Raw genomic sequence first — 16,411 nt, forward strand, 5'->3', positions numbered from 1 at the left:
ATACAAACGTTTTTTAATTCATTGATGAATGTTCATCAGTGTCTTCACCGAGACTGCAGGAGGATTGTGGACCAACGTCACTGCACGTACGGCGCGACACATATGTGTGTGTGTGTGTGTGTGTGTGTGTGTATATATATATATATATATATATATTCAGTAGCTTCAGAAAGTATTCAGACCTCTTCACTTTTTGTATATTTTATTGTGTTGCAGATTTTAAATGGGTAAAAGTGCCATTTTGCCCACCAATCTACACTTAATAATCCATCATGACAAAGTGGAAACATGTTTTTAGAAATGTTCGCAAATGTATAGTGGCCTCAACAATTGTGAAAAGGAAAAATTTTGGAACCACTAGGGCTCTTCGTAGTTGGCCATCAGGCCAAACTGAGTAACCAGGCAAGATGACCCTCGGTCAGGGAGGTGACCAAGAACACAGCTGTCACTCTAACGGAGAAGTTAAGAAGTCCCCTGCAGAGATGGGAGAACCTGCCGGAAGGACGACCATCTCAGCAGATGGCAATTTGATGCATTTAAACACAATAAAGTCTGCAAAAAGTGAATGGCACTGAATACTTTCTGATGCCACTGTATATGTGCCCTAATTAGGCCACACACTTTTAATTGGGGTCAATTCAGGTAATTTGGGACTCAAACTGAAGTGTCCCAAATAACCTGAATTCACCCTACATATTTATTTTATATATATTGACTCAAATGATTGAAATAGAAACAACATGAAGAGAGGAACTTAATCTTAATCTGCTAGCACGTTTGTACAATGGCTAAAACGCGCGAATACAGGAGAAAGACCAATTAAAAATAATCGTATGGATAATAAAATAATAAGTTGGGGAAAAATACACAAGAACCTTTTTTTCGAATGGAAACTCACGGTGAAACTACTCCATCTGCTGGTAATATTATGCCTTTATTTTTTTACTGTCTGTGCCGTCGCACATCATGACGTACACCGTTCCACATGGGTCTGTCTTGCCGTTGTAGCGTAGCTGGGAGAAACACGAAAGGAGCCGCGTGCATTGTTGTGAATGGTAGAAGAGGAAAACACTATTTACCGCACGACAAAGACGACTGACAACAACAGTAACAGATTTGCATTTGTGGAGTTGACAGAGTAGTCCTGCGTATAGTCCTAGCCGTCTAGCTATATTAACTTACTGTTCAAATGGGTTTACTCTTGTGAATACCTGCAAAAATGACAAATATCCTTTAGCAGGGTGCTTATGCGTTTCTATGTTCCCGGCATTTTGCTTGCAGGATTGCATCTTTGTCTTATGTATGAAACTAGTGGGGCAGCAAAGGTCTGACCTTGTAGCGATATGTTGTCAGGCGTAGCTACTGTACTTCTGAAGAGAGGCACGTGGCTTCCCAGCTAACCTAACTTAATTAACGAACGTCATAATATTGAAGCTATATTGCCAAATACTGTACGTTTGTCTTCGCCTGACACAACTGTACAATAACACTCTAGAAAAGATCCGGCTGCATCGCTGCTGACGGATTATTATCATGGGAAGGACCTGCTGGAGGTTGTTACAGGTCTGGATAACCAGTGGTGGTCCGCACAGTTACCGAAAACGCCTTCTCGGCAGAGGAATCCTCCCACATACGGGTATAAGGAATTTTGGGAGTGGGGGTCAGGATCGCAGCGATGGTACAAATGACAGCAGCAGCAGCACCAGCCCAGAATCCCCGCAACCCAGCCACCAGGAGCTGCCCACAGGACGACAACCGTTCGGGAGGCTGGGTTTCAGACAGCGCCCCCTGTCGCCACTGGAGAGAATCAGCCGCCTGCTGCCCCCGGATACACTCAGCCAGGAGGTGTGGGAGCTGCGAGAGGGGAAAGAGGAGGAGGAAATGCAGGGCACACAGGGGGCCTCTGGTACCCCAGAAACTCCAGAGATTCAGGGGGTTGGAAGTACAGACACACAGCGGCAGGATGAGGAGATGGAGGCCCCTGGGGAGGAGATAGAGGTCTCAAGCAGTAGCCTGGAGGAGGAGCCCGACCCAGCTGGACCCAACCCCTCCCCCGCTCTTCCACCAGGGGATCGCCCGCTTAGTTTCGGGGAGATCGCCCTGGTCGAGTATCACAGGAAGGGTCAGGTGCATTTCCAGAAGATGTTTCTGCTCCAGGAAGGGGGTTGCCTGAACAGCACCTGGGGGATGGTCTTCCACAGTGCCATCGTGGGGCGTCCCGCCGGCTCCCTCTGTCACAGCACATCCGGGGCCCCCTTCCTCATACGACGGCCCAGCCTGGAAGAGTACACGCTGTTCATGAAGAGAGCGGCCACCATCACCTACCCCAAGGTAGGCCTCAGCCCTCCACACGCCGCAGAAACCAAACAGTAATCCATCTCAACAAGTATTTTGACTTAAATTACTTTTTTTCTATTAAGTAAGACAAATATTGCCAATGAAGGCGGCACAGATGGCGCAGTGGGTAGCACTGCCGCCTCACAGCGAGGGGGTCCTGGGTTCGAATCCCCGTCGGCCGGGGCCTCTCTGTGCGGAGTCTGCAAGTTCTCCCCGTGTCTGCGTGGGTTTCCTCCGGGTACTCCGGTTTCCTCCCACAGTCCAAAGACATGCAGGTTAGGCTGATTGGAGAGTTTAAATTGCCCGTGGGTATGAGTGTGTGAGTGAATGGTGTGTGTGCCCTGCGATGGACTGGTGACCTGTCCAGGGTGTATTCCTGCCTTCCACCCAATGTATGCTGGGATAGGCTCCAGCCCCCCTGCGACCCTGTTCAGGATAAGCGGGTTAGGATAATGAATGAATGAATGAATGAATGAATGAATGAATGAATGAAATATTGCCAATGAGGTGAGCCAGTTTGACTAATTTCAAGAAAATGTCACATGTCAAGCAAACAGCCACTAAAGACAAACTAAGGTTCTCCTTGAGACAAAAAAAAAAGATTTTAAGATTCACCATAAAACATCACAAGATGTGTTACGTCAGATGTTTTGCAGTGCAACCCACCTCCACCCATCAGAGTCTTCACTTCAGCCTCTGCTGGCCTCCCCAGCCATCTGCTCTATTCTGTACCCTCAGTAGGAGCACACATTATGGCCGATTATTTCCTTTCTAGCAGGTCTACAGGAGGTAGGGGTGGGAGAGTGAACACCTAATGGCTGGAGCTGCGGTTATCTTCCCACAGTGAAAGGCAAACCAATCAATCAATCAATCAATCAATGAGTGACTGACAGCTTAAGTTGCTCTGCCAAATTTAACCTCATTCTACCATCACTCACCCTCGGTTTCACGAGCCTGTAATGGGTGGAGCTACGATGTGTTGTCACTCATCGATTTGGCTAGCCAATGAAAAGGTGTCACTGTCCACAGAAAAACTTGCCGATTGGTCCAAATGAGTGATGCATAGCTCCAAGGCTGCTGAGTGACATTCCTGGGCTCCGGAACAAAATTAAATGATTATATCATATGGTAAATGGCAGGCATTTATATAGCGCTTTTATCCAAAGCGCTGTACAATTGATGCTTCTCCATTCACCCATTCATACACACACTCACACCCCGACGGCGATTGGATGCCATACAAGGCCCCGACCAACTCGTCAGGAGCATTTGGGGGTTAGGCGTCTTGCTCAGGGACACTTCGACACAGCCCGGGCGGGGGATCGAACCGGCAACCCTCCGACTGCCAGACGACTGCTCTTACTGCCTGAGCCATGTCGTCATATAAAAACATTAACCATGAGTTCACAGACCACTGGGTCCCACCTCCCACAGGGCCTGGGACAGCGTGCGTGACGGCGGCCATTTTAGGTTCTGTTTGTGTCAGACTGGTGCTCGTGAAGGATGGCTGCCCGTCTCTCTCCGCAGGACGCCAACGCCATGCTGATGTTAATGGACGTCTCAGAGGGGGACTGCGTGTTGGAGACGGGCTCCGGCTCGGGAGCCCTGTCCCTGTTCCTGTCCCGCGCAGGTCAGTACCATCCTCTGCCCCCCCCTTGAAAGCCCCGCCACTCCCTGCCGGGATGCAACACGGAGGCCTACAGGCAAAACACACTGTTCTTCTGACCTCAAGAGTTAAGTCACATACAGCAGCTTGTTAGTACAGCTGCTAGGCTGTAATTTGCACAACCACCGTGATTATTTGCTTCAACGGATTACCCGTTACCTTCCTATTACCATTCAGCCTACCTGTTAACTCTCCGTGCAATAGTGTGTCAATGGAGTTTGTCGAATATTTTTTGCGAGTATGTATTATGATGTATTTAATATGCTGTAAATCTGTGTTGTGTCTTATCAGAGTATATTTAGGCAAATAGCAGTGTGCTGCCTTGAGCTGTGCAGTGTTGTGTTTCCAGAGTAAAGCTGTGTAGTACGGCATTCAGAGTATAGCTGTGATATAAATGTGTTGTTCCAGAATGGTCAAAACAACCTGTAGGTTTTAATTTCAACCAGAATTTGGCACACCTAATGAGCAGTCAATGGCATCTCTAGCTGTTCAACCAGGTGTGCTTTGTTAGGGTTGGAGTGAAAACCTACAGGACAGTAGATCTCCAGGAACAGGGTTTGGCCAGCCCTGCTCTAGCTGCTGAATGAGGTATGCTTCGTTAGGGTTGGAGTGAAAACCTACAGGACGGTATAACTCCAGGAACAGGGTTTGGCCAGCCCTGCTCTAGCCGCTGAATGAGGTGTGCTTCGTTAGGGTTGGAGTGAAAACCTACAGGACGGTAGATCTCCAGGAACCGGGTTGGGCAGCCCTGCTCTAGCTGCTGAATGAGGTGTGCTTCGTTAGGGTTGGAGTGAAAACCTACAGGACGGTATAACTCCAGGAGCAGGGTTTGGCCAGCCCTGCTCTAGCTGCTGAATGAGGTGTGGCTTCGTTAGGGTTGGAGTGAAAACCTACAGGACGGTAGATCTCCAGGAACAGGGTTGGGCAGCCCTGCTCTAGCTGCTGAATGAGGTGTGCTTTGTTAGGGTTGGAGTGTAGACAGGACGGTAGGTCTCCAGGAGCAGGGTTGGCCAGCCCTGATATATCCGTATGACTGCAGTATGTTGAGTGCGGCTGTGCGTTGCTTCAGTGGGCACTCGCGGCAGAGTGCTGAGTGTGGAGGTGAGGAAGGATCACCACCGGAGGGCGCTGGCTAACTACCAGCGCTGGCGTTCGGCGTGGGCGTGGCGTCGCGGGGAGGAGTGGCCCGACAACGTCAGCTTTCACAACACCGACCTCCGCACGGCGACCCACCTCCTCACCGGGCACGGATTCCACTCGGTGAGGCCACGTCTCGGCGTGTGTGTGTGTGTGTGTGTGATGTTCGTGCACTGTGGTGACCTGATCTGGGTCAAGTATTTATGTACTGTACTGCTGTAATTTATGATTATTATTATTCGTAATAGTATTAACTGATTAAATGATGCAGTTAGAATTTGAAAAACGCTCCTGCAGATCTCTTTAATATAAATTGAATATCAAACCATATGGAATGTGAAAATATAATTTTTTTTTGTAAAATGAAAAGCAATTTACGAGAATGATACTGATGTCTAAAAGGGCTAGAATATTTCAGTATAAGTATTTATTTGAGCCAGGCTTGGTGGATGTGTGTGTGTTACAGATTGCGCTGGACATGCTGAACCCTCACCTGGTCCTACCTGTGTTGTTTCCTCACCTGCACAACGGGGGTGTGTGCGCCATCTACCTGGCCAAGTGAGCACCTGGCATACCTCAGACCTGATGTCATTATCAGAGTCCAGTGTAATGGTACAACTCGATCACAGCACGATACGATGCAGCGATAGAATTTCCTCTTCATCTATAATGATATGATGCGGTACGTTTAACAGTGATGTGACTGTGACCATTAGATTTGACAGATCCCACTCACTCCACCCCAGCACACTCGAGATCCTTGAAACAACAAATACAAGTTTCAAAGTTAACTTCCAGTGCCTCAATCTGCCCAAATAAAAGCTTGCTTTGTAAATTATGAATTGATTCATACTTGTCACATGAATGCCGCTGTATCATGAAGTTGGTGATTATTTCAGTACACTCCGAACGTGCCCTCGCAGTGGGAATGCCGTTTCTGACGTGTGAACTCTTCCCGCGCGGAGCAGTGTGACGCAGGTGGTGGATCTGCTGGAGGGCATCCGGATCACTGGCCTTCCTCTGAGGTGTGAGCGCGTGCTGGAGGTGCAGTTCCGTGATTGGCTGGTGGCCCCAGCCTTCCAGAGAAGAGACGGGAAGCGGGTGAACCGAGTCGCACCCTCGCAAGGAGACCAGGAGGAAGAGGAGGCCGCCCAGCTGGACGAAGAGCAAGGTGTCGTAATGTTCATGACGACAACATTTTGGAATATGAACTGGGGTGCATACCTGGGGGAAGTTGTTCATGGTTTTGGATTCAAATACTATTCTGCGCTTGATTGATCTTGCCTGGTGCAATTGAGCCAAGAGGACCAGAAGGGGGGGGGTTGCACTCTTTTGAGAGTATTTCATAGGTCCCAATACACCAGACAAGCTCAGTAAAGCATAGACAAGTATTTTAATCTTAAGCAATTGGGTATTTGACCCAGGTCTGCTGGGAAATGGGGAGAAACAAGAGCGCACATCTTATCGGTTATTCATTTTATTTTCTCACAAAGGGCATCATGCCTGCGACTCACAGTGACCGTCCTCGTGTTATGAACTGGTTAAGACTGGTTGTTATTTATCAGCGTGAACATGAGAAGGATGGAGTTAAAGCTTAAGCTCAGAGCTCTTGCCCCAGGCAGTTGACTCCAGGTCCCAGCATGCTCTGCTCACGCGGAATGGTGTTCCCCCATAACCGTTTCCTCTATGTGTGTCCAAGTGAACTACAGTGCTGATAGGGTGTGTTCTTTTGCCCAGACGCATTCTATTCTGTGACATCACAACCCTATTCTGCTTTCAGAGGAGTCGGGAACCAATGGGAGCAGGCCATTTGGGACCCTCCCGTACATCGCCCGCCCCCACCACGTACAGGGCAGCCACACAGGTGAGTGAGGGTGCAGTTCTCTGGACTCACATTTTACACTACACTAGTGCTTATTACCACGGTTAGTTACACACTTTACTGTAACTATACATTCAAATCCTGCCGCCGTGTATTGCAGGATTTTATTGCCACCAGTTATCCTGGCTCAATCAGCTAATTATCCACATGCACCACGACCGATTCACTCACAAATTAGACCACAATAAAAGGCCACAAGAACATTGATCAGCTGCGGTTTAGATCACAGAACATGGCTATAGATGACAAATCGTGTAAATGATTGGACTAATTAAATAATTAAGAGCAGAAGTTGGTCTTTAATCCAGAAACGGAAACAGCCCTGACCGTCTTCCACAAACATGGAACGCGATTAGTTTGCTAAAGATCCCATTTGAAATATCAACACACGAGAGTGTTTCATTAACGGCTGGATGCGTTTCTCTGTTCCAGCCTTCCTGGTGAAGTTGCGGAAGGTCTTGCCCCCCTAGCTCACAGCGCACTGCAGCTCCAGGGAAGAGCGCAAGATATTCATCTGAAGATGCCGCTTTGTACCTTTCTTAATAAATGCGCATTTAATCACCTCCACCTTCGCTTGCTTGCTTCCACATTCCCCGAGGACAACAATCACACCTTGTAGGGCTGTCATTTCGGTGCTAAATGAATGTCAACGCCTCTCCCTCTGCGGTGCGTGTTGAAACGCATGAATCACGATGTTAATAATCTCTGCGTAAGACAGGGGTGTGGTACTTTAAATTGGATATAAACGAGAGGGCAGATTTCAACACTGAAATCCTCAGCTGTGGTTCAGTTTACCTGGGGAGAGATGGGAACCTCCGTAGAAATGTGTCTGAAATCACGACAAGCGCATAAAGAGCTACCATTTTATTAATTTAACATTTTCTCACACATGGAAATATTACACTCATACCGCAAAAAAAGACAAAACAGCCTAACCCCACCAGCTATTGCCTTAGCACAGGCATTAAACACAACTATTTCACTTCACAAACGATGTCATAGTTTTTCTGTTTACAGCTCATGAGACACTTCTCCAATTGGCATTGCTTATCTGAACTGGTTCAGGGGCGCGAGAACACAACACACGTAAAAATTGCTTGATGCAAACAGCGTTCAAAGTGCAATGCAGGCTAAAACTGTATGTACACTTCAAGTTAACAAATATTCATTTTGCCACACATCTCTGAAACTTGTGTGCCTAAAAATAAATACACGTTTCCCCCCAGACACAAAAAATTGGTCTTTGCGGTTAAATACTCATCTCTCTCATTGATGAAGTACATCAGCACTACATCCAAGTCCAAACTCAAAATGGTTAACTTTGACTTCTGTAAAGGGGACATATCTACAAGATGGGTAAATGCTCAATTTTGTGCACTTAATAGAGGAGTGAATGGGACTCAGGACTGGGTAGCAGGGGAACACTGTACTGAAGCTGGGCTTTTGGGCCAGATCCTACTCCTCATTAATCCAGTCCATGGAGGTGTCCTCAGTCCCTGAACACACACACAAACAAATGTGCACACATTATCAATCCTAAGGGTGGGAAATTCAGTTCCTGGAGGGCCGGTGTAACAAATTACCCTGACTCAATTGGCTCATTAGTTCTCCACATTAATGACAGTTAATCTGTGGATTAGGCAACAGTAATAGGTTTCATATTGGTACACAAAAACAGGATTAGCGGGCCACTAAAATATCAGACCACACATATGATCAGGCCAAATAATTCATTTAGAACCCCCGAGTATAACTCGTATCCAATCATATTTCATTGCTGCAGTATCCTCCATGTTGATTGGTTAGAAGGCTATATACTAGAGCGATGGAAGATTTGATGTTGTCATGACAACCTTACTGTAGAACATTCTCATCTGTAATTATGTTTAGTGAGGTGTCAAACTGGCTTCCATGTCTGGAGCTCGCAGTGACCCCACTTCGGTGAGTCTGAGTTTATACTTCATATGAGTGACAACGTTCAAAATCAAAGTTGAACGATAACGTCATGTTGCCGTCAATGTAGCAGTGTCCATGGTCTGAGCACACATCACCGAACTGGCCTTTAGAGCGGTTACAGTGCAGTGGCAGACCCACAAAGAGAGACAGGAAGAGATGCACTCACCTGCAGGGGAACAGCGCCTCCTGGTGGCAGCCCCTGCTCCAGCGCAGGAGCACTGAGCCCTGGTCCTCCGGCAGAGTTTCCTGGGAGCAGAGCCCCTCCTGGGCGGGGTGGTCTCCAGAGACAGGGAGCCAGGGAAGGGCATGGGGGAGGAGGTGGAAGAGGTGGGGGGGACGCGGGGAGCCAGGCAGGAGGTCTGCTCTGCGCAGAGCGTGCAGTGTGAGGAGCTGGTGGAGGAGGTGCTGGGGGAGCTGGGGAGGCCGGGGGCCCTGGCGCAGAGCAGGCAGCGGGTGGGGGAGGCGGAGGGCCCCCGGGGCATGCGCACCTCCTCCCGGTCCCCGTACTGCCGCTGGGCCCCGCTGTGGTGCTCCGCCCGCTCCCGCTGCCACAGGAGGTGAGAGGGGACGATGGCCATCACCTACACAGACAGGGAGACAGGGGAGAGAGACACAGGGACACAGGGAGACAGGGAGACAGGCAGAGAAGCAGAGAGGCAGAGAGAGAGAGAGAGAGAGAGAGAGAGAGAGAGAGAGACACACACACACGCACGCACGCAGACAGACAGACAGACAGACAGACAGACAGGCAGACAGGCAGACAGGCAGACAGACAGGCAGACAGGCAGACAGGCAGACAGGCAGACAGGCAGGCAGAGAGAGAGACAGAGAGAGAGACAGAGAGACAGAGAGACAGAGAGACATAGGCAGACAGGCAGACAGGCAGAGAAAGACAGAAAGACAGAAATACAGACAGACAGACAGACAGACAGACAGACAGACAGACACAGACAGACAGAGAAACACATGCACATACACAAAGCAGTTGAAATCATTTGTTCCCCTGCTGATTGACTCTTAACTTGGCTGCTAGCATCTCTTGATTACCTATCTTCTAGAACACAGTGTTGACAGACTTTCCCCCCCAGAGTGACCACAGATCAACTGCGAAATCAATCAAACAGGCGCCAATCCAGGGGAGCATATTCATAAACACAGAATGCTACGTGTACATAAATAATTGAGTGGACTACAGTTCTTGGTGTGCCCATAAAAATGCGTCAGGCTAGGGCAAAGTGGTACCAGTCTAGACACGGCTGCATATAGTAAACATTACGTGATGAAATCAGAGGGGAAAAAGGGCCACCAGACAGACAAAATGCTGGGATGGATGGGATGAAAAATGGAGGCTGGGTAAGAGATCCTGCTGCCATCCAGCGCCATCAAGAGTACAGACCTGACACCACCAGCCTGGACAAAGTGGTGCAGCGAGAGAGAGAGTCTCACTCTCACTCTCACTCTCACTCTCACTCTCACTCTCACACTCACACTCACACTCACACTCACACTCACACTCACACTCTCACTCTCACTCTCACTCTCACTCTCACTCTCACTCTCACTCTCACTCTCACACACACACACACACACACACACACACTCACACACCTCTTCGCAGCAGCGCCGGCTCACCGCCGCGCGGTACTCGATGCGGCCCCACAGCTTGTCGCGCTGCCTGAGGAACGCTGGGAAGTGCTTCCTCCAGCTCCGGCCCAGCGCCCAGGGGAAGATCTCGTACTTGCTCTCCTCCTCGTCCTCCTCCATGGTGTTGGCCAGGTACCTGTGGACGGTTTCCAGGTTTTTACTAGGGAGCCGTGAGCATCGCTGAAACTGCAACGCACGGGCTAACCCTGAGGACGTTAATTCAGCTCTTTACCAGGGAGCAGCTAGCATCGCTAACACTGCGACGCACGGGCTAACCCTGAGGATGTTATTCAGCCCTTTACCAGGGAGCCGTGAGCATCGCTAACACTGCGATGCACGAGCTAACCCTGAGGACGTTGTTCAGCTCTTTACCAGGGAGCAGCTAGCATCGCTAGCACGGCTAACCCAGGGGCTTCTAAACTGCTGATGTGACTACAAATGAATGTTCACAAATTTACACCAGACCCACACACGCCTAGTACCCACCCTTTAGCCGTGACTATATTGGCGATATACCACGGCCTCACATGCGTCATTGCTTTATTATAGTTGGGTTGCTGTGATGTTTGACATGTAATAGCCTTCATTCACATATCCTAAACGGATAATAAATTACTAAGTTTTCTTATCCCAAATTTTCAGATGATCCTATCCTGAAATCGCCCATATGGGGTTGCAACCCCCCGTTTGGGAACTCCTGGGCCGTGGCAGTGCTGAAACACTACTTTTCAAAATGGCACAGCCAGGTCTGAGATCTCACTTGAGAGTAACTGCTCACTGGTCTATAGTTCAGTGGCCTGGGTTTCTGAGCCATCAAATCTTCTAACAAAGAGACTAAAATCCCATCTTCAGAGGTGCTGTGCAACATTTGCATTTACTTATCACGTTCTGAAAACCTACCACCTCATGCAAATTTAATGTAGACACTCACCAATAAATGTGAAGCTACTGCACAATTACTATATAGATATATGTTCATTATTTTAACTTTTGATGCAATAAGACAGGGGTACCCTAATGACCCCATATGAATCAATACTGGGACCATCAAAAAATAGATTAAGTGCCTAGATTTAGGCACATTCACTGAATAGTGATACCACTTTAGCCATATGCAACACCTGATATCTCTACTCCCACATGTGGTCCTCATTGAGATGTCAGAAACACAGACAGTACAAAATGAGCCGGAACCTCAACGTGCTTCAAGCTTCTCTCAGTGTCGGAAGCCCTTAACACGCACCCGAGGATAATACAATTAATCCGAGCCGTCGCGTCGGACGAGGACTCACAGAGCGATGAAGAAGTTCATCCGGGTGTACTCCGCGACGCTGAAACGAGCCCTCTTAAAGTACACGAACGTCATGGCCAGCAGGTACTGTCGGTCCCAGAGAGGGGAAACAAAAACACACAGGAAGACGACTTATTGCTCCCCGCCACTGAAGGTAAATCTCCCTGAAATACAGGAAGTCATCATCGTCACGGAGTTCCTCCACAGAAATTAAATTACAGGCCTGAGGCCTTAATCAAAGCTAAACTGCACGGCTGAGATTTATAGTCCGGAGCGGAGAAATGATCAATGGGCAGTATTTCACCGGCTGATATTCATTACAACGAGCAGCTTCGTTCCTGGCACTGTAGCGGCTGTATGAGGCGACAGCGTTTCATTTATAATGAAAAACATCCCGCATTGCCCTTACCTTGTCTGTGATTTTACAACAGCAGTCCATCCACAGGAAATCCTGTATCAAATCATCATCTGGAAGCCAAGTAAACCACAAGCACTTGCATCTTAGTTTATGAACATAATATAAAGCACCTGTATTTCTTAAGTTTTAGCAGAGAACAAAATCAACTATTGTATCGCATTTCATTTTTTCTGTCCAAAATAATTTTTATAAAAAATAATTAAAATTATTGAGATGTTCTTATACATTGGCATTTATATTTTATTAGGTATAGAATGACATTGATAACAAGGTCATTTGACCTTTTAAGTTAACAAGTTAAGTATTCTCACTACAAGGGCTCATCGTTTTAATGTAATTGGGTCCAAATATCAACTCGGTGCCGTCACAGCATTAGAGAGAAAGCAGGCCCAAGTGAAGACTATTCCCATGATTAAATAAAGATTTACCATTTCTCATGCTTGGCGGAATAATAAAAATGTTTCAAAGTGATGGGTCCTATTGGTGTGAAAAAATGTTTTAATCACATTTAATCACATTGGACACTAATCCAAATAAATTAAGAGTACATATTTTATTTCACAAATTAACTGCATTCCATTATGTTAAATAAACGCATTGCAGTTTACCGAAGAGCTTAAAGAAAGTTGCCATTTCTTGCCGCTGAATGACAAGTTTGGGTCCCCAGGGAAGTTTCTCTTGGCCCCTGCTGTTGCGGGTCTTTCCCGGGGGAGCACGGCCCTCCTGCTGGTTAGGCCTCTTTAGCCAGAGAGTTCTCCGGAGCTGCAGGGTGCGGGTTGTGGGTTTGATTCGCACCGTGACGGAGGGGGGCGTCTGGCACCAGTCGTGCGTGTGTTTCATCATGTTGTTTTACCCTTGTAAATGTTAAATGCAAACACCACCGTTAGAAGTTACTCCTAGGAATGTCGCTTCTCACGTTTATGGCAGGCTCGTCATTTACCTTCTTTTTTTCCCCTGTCCTAGCATTAGTCAAGTCCCGTAAAATTCAACCAGGCTCTAGACTGGCAACGTCGTTAGCCAGTAAGCTAAATTCGCAAACTAAACTTTACCTGAAGTTCACCCAACAAAGTGAAATAGCGAGCTAGGCTTGCTAATGTTAGCCATGCTGCCAAACTCAATGACAAATCACCAGAAACCAGAATTAAATGACCTTGCAATATATTTTAAAAACTATACATTAAATTAGTGATAGAGCTATAACATCCTTACCCGAGCGTGTTTAATACAAACGTTGTCCAGCCGAGTAGCTAGCTAGCTAGTTACCTGGGCTACTCGGCTTGGGAGTTATTTCCTAATGACAAACTAAACTAACTTAGCTTGATATAACTCGCAAAGTAAAACAAATCACGACTAAAGCAGATGAGTGAAAACAGTACTGTTTTGGAACACCTTAACGGAATTGTCAGAATAAAAATGAAGACAATTTAACACTGGCAAACTTATGACATAACTGATGACTAACTAACTTTGCTAAACTGACAAAAGACAATCCATCGCTATCAAGCTCGCCTCCACAGTGTGACGACACCTCACCACCTTCAGGATTGCGCGGGCACTGGAAGGCCTTCTCCAATCAGAGCAGCGCTCATGCGCTGCTATTTTAGGCATTCGTCGTGAGGGGTCGATTCTTTTTTTCACCAATTCTGTAGATCGATACCTACTGATATTGGGGTTTACTGTATTCAAATGTCTCTCATTTATACAAATTCCCTTCAAAAGCCTAATTGCATGATGAGGTAAAGATTTTGAATCCAAATGAGTGTATTAAGTGCATTGTAGGCCTATTTGCGATTGAAATACCCCGTCACGGAATTTCAGTTGCACGCACTCTATGTGTACAAACACATGTTCTCTTGAAATGCTTATTTGTTTGACTGATATCGAGGAAATGACTGAATAATATTGGGCAGGAAATATTTTTCCATATAGGCTACCCAAAGCATTACGCTGTTTAAACCCAATAACCCAGTAAACACTAGCATAGCCTATCAAAGAAAAATAAACGTGCAATCAAAAACATTATGATTACATGTACTAAGGTTCGTCTTAACAAGCTTTGTTGTGCGATACTTAAGGCTTTTCGCTTTGAATGTGTAAGCCTACATTTATGCTATGAAATGTAGAATAATACAATGGCAAAAAAAACAAAAAACAATGGCAAAAGCTTGAAAATATCCACATTTCCCATGTTGAGTAGGCTATGTAACAATTTTACATATCTTATAGAAATATTATAATCATTACAGTAAGTAATTATTGAATGTGTAACACTGTGTAACCCATCATTCATTTTAGTATCATTATGACGGAGGCTACTCATAATAATCTATCCAATAATCCCACTCATAGGCTGTTAAAATGGACGACACAATTACTAAAAGTCTCTTGAAACATAATTCAATCCCATTGCTTGGGAAACATGTGAAAAATGAAAAGCGCTACCCTGCGCTTCTCTGCGTACCCTTACGTGGAATCACATTGAAAGTTGGGAGTGTTGCATTCTGTTCAGCCAATGTCAAGGTCATGCGTTGCATTTATCAGTGCAATATACCGCAGAGAGTTTAACTAGCTCTCGTTGCGTAAATTTCCATCACACCCACAAGTGTTGGCCAGAAATGTCTTATGTATGCATGGCACATGACCGTGCCATGTAATTTTCCATATTTCGTAACGTGAAAGAAATATATCGGTCGCTTTGTAAACAACGTGTAAGGACAAAGTTGAAGAAAGTGCAACACGCCTAGAAACCTAAATCTCCAAAGTGACCCAGACCCAGCGTCAAATATTCAGCTTCAATCACAAAACATCAAGGCATAAGTAATTATTCCACTAGCTTAAAAAAAAAAAGCACAAATCAATTAATAGTAAATACAATATTGCAACCTATTCACTTTCTGTAGTGTTTGCGATGGGAAAAAGAAAATACAGGGAACTCCAGTCTTGGCACAGGGACATCTTTTTTCTTGATTTGGCTCTGTACTCCACAAACTTTGGAGATTTGTAATAAAACAATTCACATGTGGTAAAAACACAGATTTCCACATTTTGCTTTCACCGTGTAGACATGACAGTTATACATGGTTTCCCCATTTTAGGGCACCATATGATTTGGGACAAATGGCTTCACATGTGTTTCTGATTAGTCAGGTGTGTCAATCACTTCCTGAGTGCAGATATGAGCGCTTTCAGTATCATGTCTTGATTCTTATCTTTTCATATGTTTGGAGTCTGTTATTGCCATTTGTCTGTTATTGGAGTTATGCCAATGAATGGTAAATGGTTGGAATTTATATAGCGCCTTTATCCAAAGCACTTTACAATTGATGCTTCTCATTCACCCATTCATACACACACTCACACACCAACGGCGATTGGCAGCCATGCAAGGCACCAACCAGCTCGTCAGGAGCATTTGGGGGTTAGGTGTCTTGCTCAGGGACACTTCGACACAGCCCGGGCGGGGGATCGAACCAGCAACCCTCAGATTGCCAGACGACTGCTCTTACTGCCTGAGCCATGTCGCCCCCAATGAAAGTCAAGGCAGCCATTATGAGGCTGAAGAATAAGAAGAAACAGCCCGAGACATAACCAAAAAAACAGGCTTACCAAAATAAACTGTTTGGAACATCAGAAGAAACAAAGCATTGGTTTATGTAATGGGATCATTGTCTTGCTTTGGGATGAAGCACCATTGGAGGTATTTGGTTCAACTTGAGCGGATGATGCTTCTGTACACTTCAGAATATTCTGCTGCTGCATTCAGCAGTTACATTATCAATGAAGGCGAGTGAACCAGCATCACCTGTGGCAAACATAAATATGTCCAAATTATAACACCCCCACCGCCACATTTCAAGGGTGTGGATCGAGGGCAGTTCCCTTTTGCCTCCACTTTGGTCTTGCCATCACTCACCAGTGCTCTTTTTCTTAATGATTTTCCCAAAAGTATTTTGGTAGGCCGATTGTTTGGTCTCTGACTGTTTTTTTTCCTCATCCTCATAATGGCTTCCTTTCATTGGAACAATTCTGGTCCTAGTGGGTACAAATGGCATTAACGGTTAGCCTGTATCAGGGGTCGGC

General features: G+C 46.4%; 2 protein-coding genes across 5 annotated transcripts; one reads left to right on the forward strand and one right to left on the reverse strand.

Annotated features, from left to right (window-relative positions):
- Window positions 1-980: 980 nt before the first annotated feature.
- Window positions 981-7,582, forward strand: trmt61b (tRNA methyltransferase 61B). The gene is made up of 7 exons (XM_061258771.1): window positions 981-2,331; window positions 3,865-3,967; window positions 5,073-5,263; window positions 5,607-5,698; window positions 6,109-6,311; window positions 6,921-7,004; window positions 7,455-7,582. Exons 1-7 carry the CDS (start codon window positions 1,534-1,536, stop codon window positions 7,490-7,492), a joined length of 1,509 nt encoding a protein of 502 aa, XP_061114755.1. The 5' UTR covers window positions 981-1,533; the 3' UTR covers window positions 7,493-7,582.
- Window positions 7,583-7,889: 307 nt separating this feature from the next.
- On the reverse strand, window positions 7,890-13,922 carry spdya (speedy/RINGO cell cycle regulator family member A). Of its 4 annotated transcripts, none has more exons than XM_061261963.1 (7): window positions 13,541-13,834; window positions 12,940-13,185; window positions 12,323-12,381; window positions 11,915-12,000; window positions 10,611-10,758; window positions 9,145-9,559; window positions 7,890-8,518 (listed from the first exon to the last, which is right to left on the reverse strand). In XM_061261963.1, exons 2-7 carry the CDS (start codon window positions 13,172-13,174, stop codon window positions 8,478-8,480), a joined length of 984 nt encoding a protein of 327 aa, XP_061117947.1. In that variant the 5' UTR covers window positions 13,175-13,185; window positions 13,541-13,834; the 3' UTR covers window positions 7,890-8,477. The 4 variants fall into 4 exon arrangements, with proteins under 4 accessions (XP_061117947.1, XP_061117929.1, XP_061117937.1 ...); XM_061261945.1 differs by having other exon boundaries at window positions 7,891-8,518; window positions 10,587-10,758; window positions 13,798-13,922; XM_061261953.1 differs by lacking the exon at window positions 13,541-13,834 and adding an exon at window positions 13,841-13,890 and having other exon boundaries at window positions 7,891-8,518; window positions 10,587-10,758.
- Window positions 13,923-16,411: the final 2,489 nt, after the last annotated feature.

This window comes from Conger conger, chromosome 1, assembly GCF_963514075.1.
Source record: "Conger conger chromosome 1, fConCon1.1, whole genome shotgun sequence".
Classification (NCBI taxonomy): domain Eukaryota; kingdom Metazoa; phylum Chordata; class Actinopteri; order Anguilliformes; family Congridae; genus Conger; species Conger conger.

Bases quoted from the DNA above. Each gene is read 5' to 3' on its own strand.
- trmt61b (XM_061258771.1), top strand. From the start codon at position 1,534: ATGGGAAGGACCTGCTGGAGGTTGTTACAGGTCTGGATAACCAGTGGT. The intron at 3,968-5,072 runs GTCAGTACCATC...GCGTTGCTTCAG, and splicing joins CCTGTTCCTGTCCCGCGCAG to TGGGCACTCGCGGCAGAGTG. The intron at 5,264-5,606 runs GTGAGGCCACGT...TGTGTGTTACAG, and splicing joins CCGGGCACGGATTCCACTCG to ATTGCGCTGGACATGCTGAA.
- spdya (XM_061261945.1), bottom strand. From the start codon at position 13,174: ATGATGAAACACACGCACGACTGGTGCCAGACGCCCCCCTCCGTCACG. The intron at 10,759-11,914 runs GTGAGTCCTCGT...AACCGTCCACAG, and splicing joins ATGAACTTCTTCATCGCTCT to GTACCTGGCCAACACCATGG. The intron at 8,519-9,144 runs GTGAGTGCATCT...GTGTGTGTTCAG, and splicing joins GAGGCGCTGTTCCCCTGCAG to GGACTGAGGACACCTCCATG.